The sequence below is a fragment of the Oncorhynchus masou genome, chromosome 19 (assembly GCF_036934945.1).
Source record: "Oncorhynchus masou masou isolate Uvic2021 chromosome 19, UVic_Omas_1.1, whole genome shotgun sequence".
NCBI classification, from domain to species: Eukaryota; Metazoa; Chordata; class Actinopteri; order Salmoniformes; family Salmonidae; genus Oncorhynchus; species Oncorhynchus masou.
The window spans coordinates 16,487,358-16,503,413 of record NC_088230.1 but is presented as its reverse complement, the minus strand read 5'-3'; the positions used below and the strand labels follow the sequence as shown (position 1 = coordinate 16,503,413).

The following is a 16,056-nucleotide window of genomic DNA, read 5'->3' as shown; positions in this document are numbered from 1 at the left end:
CCCATACATTTTCACATGCTTCATTTTGTTTGATAGTCCGACAGCTTTTTCTTAACTTCAGAGAAAAGCCAACCTATCAAACAGAGTCATGTTCTTTATTGCCGCCTAAAAGACACATTGCTTTGCTTCTGGTTCCATTCTGTGGCCTGCTTGTCCGGTTATGTAGTGCAACAGACCTAGTTACCGTTTTCTAGTTTAGTTGTAGCTAAAGCCCGCCTTCCATAGCCTTCCATAGCCTTCCATAGGCCTTGCTGTGCCACCGGTCTGTATTCTCATTTATCCTTCACCGGTCAATCATTCATGCCACAAAGTAAATGTTTTGTAACTAATCTAAAATGAATTTATTACATTAATCAAAAGATGGCTCAGTTAAATAGTATCTCTCTGCAATAAAATAAGTCATTACATTACAAGTATTTAATATAGGTACAGTATATTAAGTCAATTAAATACCTAACAATGTGAAAGTAGTATTTCTAAACTCTGCTTAGAGGCACAGATCATCTTTTAGGAGGCGTCTTCCTTTTCTGACTTACTCTCTTTATTGTCTGGCTTGTTTCTTTTCTCCGTCCTTTTCTCCCCGTGCCTCTCGCTGTACCTCTCTCTCTGTCGTCTGTGTGTGTGTGTGTTGGGTATCAGATGCGTTTTCGACCCCTGCTCCCGCCTCTGATGCCTCTGCCGCTGCCGAGGGCGGGGCCCCGGCCTCCACGCCAACCCCAGCTTCCGACGCTGCAGCCGGTGGGTTGCAGGACGTGTGTCTCTGTCGGTGTAAATGGCTGTGTGTATAGTTTTGTAGCTGTGTGTGTGTTTGGCTGTATTCGAGTGCTCGGTGCATCCGTGCTTATGTGTTTTTGTGTATGGAGAGTGTGTTTCAACAGTTGATCCCATTGCTGTGAGTGGGTAGTTTCCCTAGAAAGGTGGTGCTGCTGTTTGTTTCTGGGCATGGCTGTTGCTGTTACTATGGAGATTGTTGCTGAGGTTGATTTTAGGACAGTGGTTGACCACCATGCTAGATACCACCTGGGGTTTCCTTTCACGCTGTAAATCCCAAAATGCATCTGCAAGCTCTGTGGTTACACTCTGTAAATCTGGTCTAGTATGGGTATTTCAGAGAGTATAATGAGGGAGTGTGAATACTACTAATACTGCTTTCTACAATATGTTTCCTTCTTTTCACAAACCGTGTTCTTTTCTTATCATTTTCCATCAGACATGCTTATTTTCCAGATTCTCTTGATCATACGGTACTTCATAGTGTTTTACATGCACTGTGTGTTTATGAAGAATATAGAGCTGTGAATTCCCTAACTAAGCCTGTATCTTCAGCAGTTCAGCCGAATGCACCTATTCCTCCTCCCTATTTCACAGAATACAGCTCTTGCCATACCTCTAGGTTTATTTCACACTGTGTTATGGTGGTTGTGTAATATCTCCATCCGCCTTGTCATCCCCTCCCTGGTTCTTCCCTCCCAAAGACCCCTTTGCCCCCACTGGTAGCAGCTCAAATGCAGTAGGCCCAGGGCTGGACCTGTTTGCCATGATGCCAATGGAGAACAACTGCTTTAACTCAGTGGCGCCCTCTCCTGCCCCCTCCTCCACCATCGCAGCACCCATCCCCCCCACCACCCCATCGATAGACCTCTTCAGTGGTAAATGTTTACACGTGTGTGTGTGGTACTTTTTAAAAACCTTTTCTTCTCTTTTGTCCTTGTCCTCTACTCTGCATCTGTGTCCTATCCTCTCCTGCATTGTCCCTTTCTCTTTGTGAGGCTAACTTGCACATATCACGCTTCCTCTGCTTCCTTTCAGCTTGGATGCATTCTCCCCAGCTGCCTCTCTGCTCCTGCATTGGCTTTCAATCACAGTTGTTAATCTAATGAGTCGTTGTTTGTAGTCTGCTGTTCTCATTTAAATTGTGTGTGTCTGTGTGTGTGTTGTGTACTCGTCCTGTAGCTATGTTTGATTCAATGCCAGATCCAAGCTTCACCAAAGCAGACCCTGCCCCCAGTGTTGACATGTTTGGAGCAGGTACCCAAACTCACGCCATCTGCCTTCTTTCTCAGCATGTGTTTGGAGTGCTGTTTTTTATATGTACATTTGTGCTTTATTGTAATTCAAGGATACTTCTTGTATTTTGTTGTTTGTGTGAGTTTGTTTCGTTGGTATGGGTTTGTTTGGTTGTGTGGTGTACGTGTGAGTGTGACACATCATTCACAGACTGTGTGTTCTAACCCTCCTCTAACCCTCCCCTTACAACAGATGCATTCTCCTCCCCTGCCCCCTTCCTCTCCTCAGACCCCCCAACTGACAAGGGGGCGATCATGGACATGTTTGGGGGTGGGTAAATGTACACCCTCCGCCCCCACCTCTAACTATCCCCCTTGCTATTGATCGACGATCTTCAAATGAGTGGCCTTTTGTAAAAATGTTTCGAAGCAGGAAAGCCCTAACTTTAACTGATTATTTGATTGATTCTTTTCATTGTGTCATTCACCTTCATCAGCATTTCTCATTCCGTTTCTCTGTATGTTTTTGGTGACCAATAAAGTTGCTACTGAAGTTAAGTTGTTAGCTGTGGTATTCAGGATGGACTCTGACTTTTCAACGTCCTCTACAGAATTGTGAGATTGTATTGCTTAAGTAGATGTAGACTTGTCACAGCATATTGGGATCAAAGGAGTTTCTATTGGTGTGTTTGAGACTAATGGCTGTGTACGTGTGTTTACCTGTGTATGTCTGCTGTCCTATCTGACAATGATAACGCTGTTCTATCTGTTTGGCGTTCCTAGTGTGGCGCGGATGCCTGACTTCTTAACCCTTCTCTGTCCTCATGCTGCACTGTTAATGGCTTGGCCCACCTTGGCCTGGTATGGTTTGGTTTGACCCATTAGACTCCACCGGTGGAGAAACCCAACCTGCTGCACCTGCAGCTGCCTCTGGTGCTGAGCTGATGGCAGGTAATGTACCTACCGATGCACGACACTCCCACGAGGCATGACACAAACAACAGGCATGACCCATTCCCATTGTATGCAAGACATATAATAGTAAATACACCACATATAGGGTTACAAAGGTAGGGTGTATTACTGGAAACTTTCTAAATTGATCTGTAAACGACTTGATCTTTGGTTACTTTCAAGGTTTATTTGGATTTCTATCAGATGACACCAAGTGGCCTTTTTGGGTACTTCGGATATATAATATAATCTTAATTAAATGTATATTAGATATAGATTAGGTTATTTGATTATTAATAATTGTGAATAATAATTATAATACATATAGTAATTATATATAACTATTTATATACACACACACACACACACACACACACACACACACACACACACACACACACACACACACACACACACATGGAATCATGTAGTAACCAAAAATAGTGTTAAACAAAACTAAATTTATTTTAGATTCTTCAAGTAGCCACCATTTGCCTTGATGACAGCTTTGCACACTCTTTGCATTCTCTCAACCAGCTTCATGAGGTAGTCACCTGGAATGCATTTCAATTGACAGGTGTGCTTTGTTAAAAGTTAATTTGTGGAATTTCTTTCCTTCTTAATGCATTTGAGCCAATCAGTTATGTTGTGACTAGGTAGGGGTGGTATACAGAAGATAGCCCTATTTGGTAAAAGACCAAGTCCATATTATGGCATGAACAGCTGAAATAAGCCAAGAGAAATGACAGTCCTTCATTACTTTAAGACATGAAGGTTAGTCAATACAGAAAATGTCAAGAACTTTGAAAGTTTCTTCAAGTGCAGTGCAAAAATCATTAAGCGCTATGATGAAACTGGCTCTCATGAGGACCGCCACAGGAAAGGAAGACCCAGAGTTACCTCTGCTGTGGAGAATAAGTTCATTAGCATTACCAGCCTCATAAATTGCAGCCCAAATAAATGTTTCAGAGTTCAAGTAACACAGATCTCAACATCAACTGTTCAGAGGAGACTGCGTGAATCAGGCCTTCACGGTCGAGTTGCTGCAAAGAAACCACTAATAAAGGACACCAATAAGAAGAAAAGACTTGCTTGGGTCACGAGCAACAGACATTAGACCGGTGGAAAACTGTCATTTGGTCTGATGATGCCAAATTTGAGATTTTTCTTTCCAACCGCCGTGTCTTTGTGAGACGCAGAGTAGATGAAAGGATGATCTCCACATGTGTGGTTAAAACCGTGAAGCATGGAGGAGGTGGTGTGGGGGTGCTTTGCTGGTGACACTGTCAGTGATTTATTTAAAATTCAAGGCACACTTAACTAGGATGGCTACCACAGCATCCTGCAGCGACACGCCATCCTATGTGGTTTGCCCGTAGTGGGACTATCATTTGTTTTTCAACAGAACAATAACCCAAAACACACCTCCAGGATGTGTTGTTTGTACAGATGAACGTGGCACCTTCAGGCATTTGGAAATTGCTCCCAAGGATGAACCAGACTTGTGGAGGTCTACAATTTATTTTCTGAGGTCTTGGCTGATTTCTTTTGATTTTCCCATGATGTCAAGCAGAAGAAGCACTGAGTTTGAAGGTAGGCCTTGAAATACATCCACAGGTACACCTCCAATTGACTTAAATTATGTCAATTAGCCTATCAGAAGCTTCTAAAGCCATGACATCATTCCTGGAATTTTCCAAGCTGTTTAAAGTCACAGTCAACTTAGTGTATGTAAACTTCTGACCCACTGGAATTGTGATACAGTGAATTATAAGTGAAATAATCTGTCTGTAAACAATTGTTGGAAAAATTACTTGTGTCATACACAAAGTAGATGTCCTAACCGACTTGCCAAACCTATAGTTTGTAAACAAGAAACAAGTTTTAATGACTCCAACCTAAGTGTATGTAAACCTCCGACTTCAACTGTACATATGAGATAAGTAATGCAAGATACGTAAACATTCTTAAAGTGGCATTATTAATGTGACTTGTGTTCCATTTATTAAAGTGGCCAATGATATCAAGTCTGTAGGTAGGCATCCGCCTCTCTCCTCTCTGTGCTAGTGATGGCTGTTAAACAATCTGATGGCCTTGAGATTGAAAAACAGCTTCTATCTCTCTGTCCCAGCTTTGATGCACCTGTACTGACCTCACCTTCTGGATGGAAGCAGGGTGAACAGGCAGTGGCTTCGGTGGTTAATGACCTTGATTATATTTTTTGCCCTCCTGTGACATCGGGTGTTGTAGGTGTCCTGGAGGGCAGGTAAGGGCTGTTTTGACCAAGATGGAAGAGTGATGGAGTGCTGCATCAGATAACCTGGCCTCCACAATCACCCAACCTCAACCCAATTGAGTTGGACCACAGAGTGAAGGAAAATCAGTCAAGAAGTGCTCAGCATATGTGGGAAGTCCTTCAAGACCGTTGAAAATATATTCCTCATGAAGCTGGTTGAGAGAATTCCAAGAGTGTGCAAAGCTGTCATTAAGAGTGTGCAAAGCTGTCATTAAGAGTGTGCAAAGCTGTCATCAAGAGTGTGCAAAGCTGTCATCAAGAGTGTTCAAAGCTGTCATCAAGAGTGTGCAAAGCTGTCATCAAGAGTGTGCAAAGCTGTCATCAAGAGTGTGCAAAGCTGTCATCAGGAGTGTGCAAAGCTGTCATCAAGAGTGTGCAAAGCTGTCATCAAGAGTGTGCAACGCTGTCATCAAGGCAAAGTGTGTCTACTTTGAAGAAGTATAAAATATATTTTGATTTGTTTTAACACTTTTTTTGGTTACTACCTGATTCCATGCATTATTTCATAGTTTTGATGTCTTCACTATTATTCTACAATGTATAAAATAGTAAAAATAAAGAAACTCTTGAATGAGTAGGTGTGTCCAAACTTTTGACTGGTACTGTATATGAACATGTCTGTCTGAATGAATACATCCTGAGTGTATGCATCTTGTGAACGTACCTTGGTTTTATGGCCAATGCACATGCTGTTGTGTATGGTCATTCTCATTCTAGATTCTTTCCATAGTTGTCTCTCGCTGTTGATGCGTGCATTGGTTGACTTTTTCACATTTTACCGTGGCAACGTTCCCTCTGCTTACCAGGTTTATGATCAAGGCTGTCACTGCCCTGCATGTTATGTAAATGACGACCTGCAAGTACTACTGCTTAAGCCTTAACTCTCTCTCTCTCTCCTCCATCTCTCTTTCTCTCGCAACATTTGTCATCTCTTAACTCACTCCATTATTTTTCCCTCCACTACTGTCCTTCTGTCCCTTTCTTCTTACCCTTACATCCTCTCCATCTTTCCCTCCCTCCCTCCCTCTGTTCTCTCTCTTTCCCTCTGCACTTTATCTCACTCACGCGCTCTCTCTCACACTCTTTGTCCTCTCTCACGTTCTATTTCTCTCTTTCTCTCTCGTCCCTCTATTGCTCCTCTCTCTCTCCATCTGGCTCTGGGGCTGGCTCATTGCTTGCTTCCTGCTCTCTGATTGGGTGAGTGTTCTGGCTCATTGATGCGCTGTTTCCCACAGTGCATTGCTGCATTGCAGTAAGAGAGCAACTGCTGCTGTTATTTTCCCTCTGCTCTGACAGATGCCTGATAAATAGGGTGTGTGAGATGCTCACATCACAATGCCCATGTAGCTTGGTACTGCTTCCTCCCTCTAGAGTGGTGGCTGTGTCCTTACTGTCACCAAGATACAAAGGATGATGCCCCATCTCAAACAAGCTAGCTAATAGGATAGTAATACTATTTAGTAGAGTTCAGTAGACAGCATATTTATGCTGTTGATTTATATTACATGGAGAGTATCGCTTAAACTCTGTGTGTGTGTGTGTGTGTTGAGGCACAGTATAAGCCCTCAGTCATACTGAGTATCAGTATGAGAACTTGCCTCTTGTTAACATTCCAATGTTGTGCTCCTCTCTGATCACTGTTGTCATGGAGACCCTCTCGATGGGTTGTCATGATAATCCCACTCGTAAGGAGGACCCCTCTGTTATGATCAGAGAGGATTATTGTGGCTGTTTCTCACCTCTCTCTCTCTCTCTCTCTCTCTCTCCCCCATGTGTCTCCTGTAGCGTTCGATGGTCTAGGGGATGTGTTGATGCCTGCCATGACGCCCCAGACTGGGGCCGCCTCATCTCCAGTTAAACATATGGGAGGGGACCTAGACGCCACCATGGCTAACATGGCTAGCAGTAAGTCTCTGAACAAAGTCTCTGAGCAGACACAGAACAGGGATTCTCAATTTGGCCTTAATAATTTCAGCATCATGGTGCTGTCCATCTATGCATAGACATGTACCTATAACCAATCTCATCTTATTGTAACGTTACTTACACTCAGTGGACCGTTTATTAGGTACACCCATCTAGTACTGGGTCAGACCCCCCCCTTTGCCTCTAGAACAGCCTGAATTATTTGGGGCACCGTTGACACCAGGCAGGATGAGGCCATGGACTTGTGCTGCTTATGTAAAATCCTGACTCTGCCATCAGCATGGCACAACACTAACCGGGAGTCCTCGGATCAGGCAGTGGTCCACTCCTCTATTGTCCAGTGTTGGTGATCGTGTGCTCACTGGAGCCGTTTTGGTTTTATCCTGTGTGGCCGTCTACAGCAATAGTCCATCCGTGACAAGGACCGACGGGTTGTGCGTTCTAAGATGCCGTTCTGCACACCTCAGTTGTACTGCACTATTATTTGCCTGTTTGTAACCCACCTGTTAGCTGGCACCGGCGATCATAGCAAGCTCAAAGTCGCTTCGGTCACTTGTTTTGCCCAATCTACAGTTCAATTCAACAGGAATCGAATGCTTCGATACCTGTCTGCCTACTTTATATGGCAAGCCATGGGCACGTGACTCACTGTCTGTCGGAGCAAACCTTTTACATGAACGGCTACTGAGTGTACATGGTAGTTACATAGCCAGATACAGTAGAGGTACAATAATGTTACATAGCCAGATACAGTGTAATTACAGTAGAGGTACAATAATGTTACATAGCCAGATACAGTGTAATTACAGTAGAGGTACAATAATGTTACATAGCCAGATACAGTGTAATTACAGTAGAGGTACAATAATGTCACATAACCAGATACAGTGTAATTACAGTAGAGGTACAATAATGTCACATAACCAGATACAGTGTAATTACAGTAGAGGTACAATAATGTCACATAGCCAGATACAGTGTAATTACAGTAGAGGTACAATAGTGTTACATAGCCAGATACAGTGTAATTACAGTAGAGGTACAATAATGTTACATAGCCAGATACAGTGTAATTTACAGTAGAGGTACAATAATGTCACATAGTACTTGCAACTGTTATAAGATATTAAATGTACATTATTCTGTCTGACTGGGAAATGTCTTATTTTCTCTCTTTCAGATCTGGGAATGGGGAGCCAAAAAACGTACGTTTTTCCTGTTTTGAGGATGTGTCACTTTGTGTTTCGACATGTAATTTAATGTCATGGATTACAGTCACATAGCATTTTCCAAGCTCTCAATGAGCTTTACATTTTAAGAGGTTTGGGGGCCTCTATCTTTTCTTCCTGTCTTTCTATTTGCTTACTGACTGATTGACATCTCTTCCGCAGGGGGGAGAACACGATGGGAAGTGGAGGCTGGTCAACTCCTCAGGTAGCCCCTCCAAGTTGGGGCGCTCCCATGGTAAATCTGGTCTTTGTCATATAGCATGGAGTGCAGCCACATGGCAGTGACAGGCATGGCATGGAGCCAATCACACGCACCTCTCCTCTCTGACTCTCCAGGGTGGTCCAATCACATTTGTAATATGAACATTTGGAATTTGGTGTTTGGTTTAAAGGGGTGAACATTTTGTGGGAAAACTAAGGGGTTGGACTGGGAATACCGGAGAGCTCTGAGCGGGCTGAGGTTTGTCCCAAACCAAGGAGCTGCTTGTGAAACCACTTCCCTCCTTTTCTTCCCTTAAAGTTCTGACCTCAAACAAGCCACCTGACCCCAACATGCCCTGTTCATCTGCATATTTCCTTATTTCAATCCCCATCTTTTGAGCAACTGCTCCTCTTCCCAGTGTCCAAACGAAACACAATACAAATTTAGATTGCTTTATCTTCATAATTTAATTGCTGCACTAACCATTAGCCAAAAAAGCTTTTGCTATAGGGTCTGTAGTTACTGTATTAACCTATGGCTTCAGCTGTTCATTTTAGCCAAAGCCTCACCACTGACATGAACATCAGATAATCAGTCGCTGATTTAAACTGGCTTGCCTGATCCATGTATTCTTATGATTGACCCTATGGTCTTCAAATGCTTCTGAGCAAATCACCTGAACCTGATTTAAGAGGTTAGAGTGTTTTATGTGCTTTGCTGTTCTCTCTCTGCGTGCGTCTTAAAATGTTTTTTGTTGTTGTCTTTGTCTATGTTACCTATGTGTGCGTGTCAGTGATATGTCTGTGTGTTTGTTGTTGCAGTGTTGTCTTTACTGTGCCTGTGTTGTATGTAGTGTGGTAATTTCCCACCTCCTCTCCCCCACTCCACACCCCTAGAACGTTCCAATGGGATCCCCTTCTTTTATGGGGTCTTACCAAGGATTCAGCATGGTAAGACCACCCCACCCTCAACCTAGGACCATTAGGAGCACCTAAGATGGCCAATGACCCCTTTAGGTGGCCCATGTACGCATCACTAAAATGGCTGCCATAGTGTCTGACTGTTTCCTCTCTCTCAGGGCGGGGCGGCCGGCGCTGGAGCTCCCATGATGCCCATGGTTAGGCCAGGCTTTGGAGCCCCTGCAGCCCCAGGAGCACCGGTAAGACACACACAGAGTACACACAGACACACACACACACACACAAAGACACACCTATTTCATGAAACACTGTTCCCTGTGACAGATGGGATCTCCAGGGATGGCCGGGAGCCCGAGGAGGCCTCCGCCCCCCAAGAATGCCCTAGATGACCTCAACATCAAGGACTTCATGTAAACCCCTCTAACCCATCCCTCTGAGGTAGGGTTCTCTCACAGTGGCACCAAATGACATGCACACAATGCAATGAAAAGAGCCAGTTACATAATAACATTGCGGTAATCATCCATCTCTCTGCCTCTGTCTCTTCTCTCCAGAGGTTGTTGTTATGTCTGGAGCTGTGGATGTGGATGTGTGCACCCCTGTCTCCCTCCTGTCACGCCCCAGCCCCTTCAGCCAATCAACCATCAGCACTACGACCCCTGTCCTCTGACTTCCCCGTAACCTCTGTCTGCTGTTGTAGCAAAAGCTGTGGATGTGAATCATAGACACAGAAAACTAAACTGTGTATGAGTGTGTGTGTACTTCAATGTTATCCTTTACCTAAACTAAGAAAAAAATGTACCATAAAAAATTATCGTGTATTTAGATTTGTTCTGGAACTCCCAGGTGTCAGCTGACTTGGAATGGTGGATCTGTGTTGATTTTCTTGCGCGTTTCCCAGACGAGGATTGTGTTGTTAACCGTGGACTGTGTTCGGTGTGTGTAAACCTCACTGGCCAATCCCTGCCCTATCCTCTCCCTCGCTATCCAATCAAATTCTGTATATTGCTGTCTTTCTAACATCATTCAACACTTCGTTGTACTCCTCTCCATTAATTGAGCCACCCAGCCTCTGAGAACAGATGCAGTAATATTGAAATATGTACAACTGTCACCACAAATCTGGGTTTACGAGATGACAAATGATACGACAAAATGTTTTGTTTTTATTTTGTCTATTTTTTTGATTGTGTGTTACATGCAACATTTGTGGACTATGTTCAAATTGACATATGCATTTTAAAATATTTTTAAGTATAGATTATACATATATTTCTTTAATCTTTATTTTGAGAGAAAATGTATCATATATTTTAGTTATGTCTATGAATTCTAGGGTTTTAAAAAATTCAAGCAGTTTCGAAAAATATCTCTCATCTGTATTTAGAGGCAGCACTGACTGCAAACTCAGCCCCCAGTGTTTACTGTGGCTCTCCCTGTTGGTGTGGAGTGTTACTGCATTTGACCATGTCAAGTGAAGTTGATCGAGGCTGGATCCAAATACTTTTTAAAAATCCTCATTTACTTGTCTCCTTTACATAACGGCCAATTATCTGAATTGAATTGATAGGTGAAAGGCAATTGGTGAAAACCAACCAGTGGTCATGAAATGAAGGAGACAAGGAAAGGAGGTTTGTAAATATTGTTGGGACACAGCCCATGTCAACCTAAGGCTCAGGTGGCAAACTCATTCCACGGAGGACCGAGTGTCTGCAGGTTTTCGCTCCTACTTTGTACTTGATTGATGAATTTAAGGTCACTAATGAGTAAGGAACTCCCCACACGCGGTTGTCTAGGGCTTAATTGAAAGGACAAAGCAAAAAAAACAGCAGACACTAGGCACTTCATGTAATGATTTTGACAACCCTGACCTAAGGTCATTGTGGAGCAGTGATCAGTAGAGTTGTATTGTCTCCCGTAGCAACACTCCAGAGGTGTTGGAAACTCGTTAGCTGTAAACCGCTCAGATATACACTGGATGTTCCATGTGTTGTTTTTCTTCCAAAGTGACTATCTTAATCTGTTGTGGAAAAAAAGTATAGAGAAAGAAAAAGAGGAATAAAACGTATAAAAAATGTGGATAACAATATTTGCTGTATATTTGGTTGAAGGCAGTGTTTGGTTCTTGGATGGCATCACTCCTCTCCTCTCCCCCACTTGCATGTGAGTCCCTTGAGATGCAATAAAATACAAACACACTGGTGGAAAGACTTCAGGCCTCATCACTTATGTCTCCACTGTTGTCATTCATGCTTGAACATGTTCAGTCCATCACAAGTTTTTTGGTATTGAATGGTAGGTTTTAATGTAAAGACATTTTATTTTTGCATTTTTTTTTTCCATCACTGTTGATCCAATTTTTATCCAAGCAAAATATATGTTAGGGAAATACTCAACAAAATACACGTTTACACTCAAAATATAGACCCTGGAAAAAACTATTTTGATAACAAAAAGAGCATTGGCTAGATAACTGAATCATGTAGACACTAAAAACAAAGATTTACCCAAGAAAAATCATCACCAACGGAACTCATCTTAGCACCCATTTTATGTGCATGATGGGTATTTCTTGGAAACAAAAAGCACATGTGACAAAGAAACCTGTTTTTATCGCACCATAGAGACCTCAGTCTGGATAGGGATCTGTTTGATTGACCAAAGCAAGAAAATCATCCCATATTCCAAAGTTCTATTCCATCTGATCATTCTGTGCTGGCCATTGGTTAGTTTGCCCACCACCACCTCAGCGCTTTGAGGTCTCAGTGAAAGGAGATACATGGATGCATATCTTATTTTTTTTCTTACTCTGATCTGTCGGACATATCCCTGGTGTCTCAGGCCTCCCTACACATGCTGGGATCCCCATGGATCCAGTGGCAGATCTGAGCGTATTTAGGCGGAGTGATCCTCACCGCCACATTATAGTCCCTCTGTTCACCCCCGTCCCCGTCCAGCCGGCGGTGCCCTGAGAACACCCCGATAACCTTCCGCTGCCACTTCCCCTTATTGGACCCCACCACTTCCTGTCTGAGGCGGATGTATACACCAGCGCCTGACGCCCCCTGCTGGGCATCACAATGCTGATACAACAGGTCGTCTGACTCCTCCGTCACTGAACAGAAGCGATAGACCACCTTTTCCCCCCCTCCGTCCTTTTGTCCTCCCTCTGGCTTGTTGTCGAACCCTGAGAAGTGGATGCGACCCAAGGGGAGGGGCTTTGTAGCGGCCACTACACCCAGTTTCATGTGCTTCTGTTTAATTGGCTGTTTGAGCTCCAGGAGGGCGTAGTCGTAGTTGTGGGATATGGCGTTGGTTCTATCTCCTGTGTGTATCCAACCTTTGGGGATGTGGGTTTGTTTTACGCGTGTCCAGTGGAAGGAGGGCTGAGTTTTGGGTTCGGTGCTGCGTTGTACACGGCTGCTTCTGCTCCCTTTCTTTCTCTGCCTACCCCCTCCTTGTCCCCTCTCCTTCTCCATGTTCCCTCCTTCACCTCCCTCTGCTCCAGTCTCATCAACCTTGTTCTGTTTCTCCCTTTCTCCCTTCCTCCTTCTCTGCATCCCTCCTCTCCGTCTCTGCTCCTGTCTCGGTTCTTCTCCATCTATCCCATTCCCTTTCTCCTCTCCTCCTACCACTTCCTCTCCTCCTCCTCTCCTCCCTCCTCTCCGTCTCTGCTCCTGTCTCGGTTCTTCTCCATCTATCCCATTCCCTTTCTCCTCTCCTCCTACCACTTCCTCTCCTTGCCCCTCTCCTCCTCCTCTCCTCCCTCCTCTCCGTCTCTCCTCCTGTCTCGGTTCTTCTCCATCTATCCCATTCCCTTTCTCCTCTCCTCCTACCACTTCCTCTCCTTGCCCCTCTCCTCCTCCTCTCCTTCCCCCTCTCCTCCTCCCACCCCTCCTACCTCGTTTAGATTTTACCTGTAAGACCCCCACTTTCAGCCTGCGGACCCCCTGCAGGTAGTCCTTCCCATCGTGGACGCAGTGGGCCGCCGTCAGTATGTGTTTTTCAGACACTTGGACCCCGGAGCAGCCCGTGGACAGGCGGACCGCCGTGGAGAACGGGTAGCTGGTGGTGAAGTGACTGTCCGAGATGACAAAGCGTCCGTCCTCGCCATACACCTGACGTTTCCTGCGAGTGTGTGAGGGGGTGTGTAAGGGCGTGTGTGAGGTTGTGTCATTCAGGCCCTGCAGCGTGACATTGCTGTGTGTGCGCGTGCCGTTCTCGTACACCGTCTCGTATCCCAGCATGCTCTCCAGTGTGGCCCAGTCGGGAAGGGGGCGGGCACTCTGACACTTTATCCCACACCCCCCCTCCTCATCCTCACCTGCCCCCTCAACCTTCCCACCAAACGTGGGGCTCCGCAGATGCACTGTGTGCCTGTCTAGAATTAACGGGACCCTCTGCATGGACCAGCCATACTCTTCATCAACACCATCACCGTGGCCCCCCCAGGCAAGAACACACAGGGGCAGGGCACAGAGCAGCAGCAGACACAGGGGAATGGGAGTCATCGCACTGCTCCACCAGGGCCTAAAAGACAGAGAGAGGAAGGAAGATTGCGCAAAAAGAAACAGGTGGCTGGTGTATAAAATGAGGCCAGCAGAGGGCGCTCAATCCCCTACAGTCTTCACCAACTGCTTGAGTATTATCGAAGTATTCTCTCTGCAAAAGCGTTGTCACCGGCAGAAAGCGCTGGTGGTGAAGTCCATTTCGTTGGTGGCACAGGGTGGGAAATTGCTACATTTAATTGGCTCCAACAATAGCCTAAATTCCTCTGATGTTTTACAACTATTCTCTACACAAGGAATATATGATCATACCAAGCTTAAATTCAAATGAATTATTTGTTTGAATGCAGCACAAATTCAAATGCTTGATAAAAAAATCTCCATATGGGTTATGAAAGTGACCAGGAATATGATTTGTTTAATACGTCAACGAATTATGATTAGAGGAAATACTGGATATACCAGAGTCACTTAGCCTATTAGTGTAATGGTGATAAAACCATGAGACTTTCTCACATTGGTCATAGTAGCCTAATCACACAAAGCAAAGTAAATGATGCAACTGTAAGAGTGGAAATTGGATTTGATAATCATTGATTAGTAATGCTTGATGCGTCTATACATTCCCGTCTGTCACGAGAATGTATTGAAATGGTAGTTGCTTGTAGAGTTAACAAAACAATCATACCTGCAAGCATTCGAAAATAAAAGTTGGAGAAGTCAGCAAAATTCCTCTTTAAAAAAAAGGTGTTTTATCCAGTCGGGTACCAGTCAGTGCGTGAAAGACCGCGTCCCATCATCGCCCGCGCATCAAACAACCGGAACGCAATGAAAAGCCGTGAGCGAGATCTTCACTGCACTGAGATTTGCCCATGACGAAGAAAACATTTGATGGAAAAAGGTGCCGCTCGTTCATGTTACAAGACGAGAGCGGGGGAGGTACTCCCTGGTGATGAGGAAAGCGATGAGAAGGAGGACTGAAGTTTAATTCAGTTATTGAACTGTGGGATTTTTGTTCAAAAGTAGGAAAATCATATAAAACGTGTTGTTTTCAGCTCCCATAAACGTATTTTCATTCCCCACCTCACACATCTCGTCGAGTTGCTTTGAATTAAGCTAAATATCCTGCATTCCTGCCTTGTTGCTGACTGAATAACTTTGAGGATACATTATAATTATAATAATCAACCTGACTAGCAACTTTAATTTGTTTTATGACAAAATAACTACACACACACACAGACAGAGAAACGATATCCACATTTAGCAGACACTCTTATCCAGAACGACTTACAGTTAGTGCGTTCATCTTAAGAACACTAGGTGGGAAAACCACATATTACAAGCATAGTAAGTGAACTTTTTCTAAATAAAGTGTGTGTGTGGGGGGGGGGGGGTCATAGTAAGATGAACTTTTTCTAAATAAAGAGAAGTTGGACCTGGCTGTGCCCTGGGGTGGAGGGCCAAGACACCAGAGGTGGCAGAACATGGTCTTGCAATGGATGCGAGCTTAGACTGGAAGCCAGTGGAGTGTGCAGAGGAGCAGGGTGACATTTCTCTAGGGGTCCCATAGAGCCAGTGCAACAAACCTGAACAAAGCCATGGCATTATAAGGCTTTTCAGGATATAAAACGACTGTTTGCCTTGTCCCTTCTGTGTAGCAATGCCCCATGTCTTGGCCTAAACACACAGATAACAATGGATGCTAGTTGTAGGAGTTAAAGGAGGGTGGGCTCATTGTAATGGCTGGAATGGAGTAAATGGAATGGTATCAAAGATATGGAAAACATATGTTTGATTCCGTTCCATTAATTCCATTCCAGCCAATAAAATGAGCCCACCCTCCTTTAACTCCTCCCCCTGGCCTCCACACACACACACACACATCCTCTTTATGGGTGGAGCTATTAGAGGTTTTAATTCAGCTATGGGCTGCCTGGTAGATTTCTGCCATTGGTTGATGAGAACAGAGGTCAATGAAAGGGCCAAAGGTGATCGTTGTTATTCATCATCAT

General features: G+C 44.3%; 2 protein-coding genes across 2 annotated transcripts in view; one reads left to right on the top strand and one right to left on the bottom strand.

Annotated features, from left to right (window-relative positions):
* The window catches only part of LOC135505879 (clathrin coat assembly protein AP180-like), a 37,503-nt gene extending 25,762 nt beyond the window's left edge, over positions 1-11,741 (top strand). The window contains exons 17-28 of the mRNA XM_064925084.1: positions 640-738; positions 1,476-1,649; positions 1,954-2,028; positions 2,260-2,337; positions 2,892-2,957; positions 7,042-7,161; positions 8,363-8,387; positions 8,574-8,646; positions 9,510-9,563; positions 9,692-9,772; positions 9,858-9,971; positions 10,088-11,741. Of these exons, the coding sequence (XP_064781156.1) occupies positions 640-738; positions 1,476-1,649; positions 1,954-2,028; positions 2,260-2,337; positions 2,892-2,957; positions 7,042-7,161; positions 8,363-8,387; positions 8,574-8,646; positions 9,510-9,563; positions 9,692-9,772; positions 9,858-9,947 (935 nt within the window). The 3' untranslated portion in view covers positions 9,948-9,971; positions 10,088-11,741. The remainder of the gene's footprint in view (positions 1-639; positions 739-1,475; positions 1,650-1,953; positions 2,029-2,259; positions 2,338-2,891; positions 2,958-7,041; positions 7,162-8,362; positions 8,388-8,573; positions 8,647-9,509; positions 9,564-9,691; positions 9,773-9,857; positions 9,972-10,087) is intronic.
* A 114-nt stretch (positions 11,742-11,855) lies between these two features.
* On the bottom strand, positions 11,856-14,945 carry LOC135505877 (inactive serine protease 35-like). Its single transcript, XM_064925083.1, has 2 exons — positions 14,730-14,945; positions 11,856-14,063 (listed from the first exon to the last, which is right to left on the bottom strand). The coding sequence occupies exon 2, from the start codon at positions 14,042-14,044 to the stop codon at positions 12,371-12,373; it is 1,674 nt and encodes a 557-aa protein (XP_064781155.1). The 5' UTR covers positions 14,045-14,063; positions 14,730-14,945; the 3' UTR covers positions 11,856-12,370.
* Between the last annotated feature and the right edge of the window lie 1,111 nt (positions 14,946-16,056).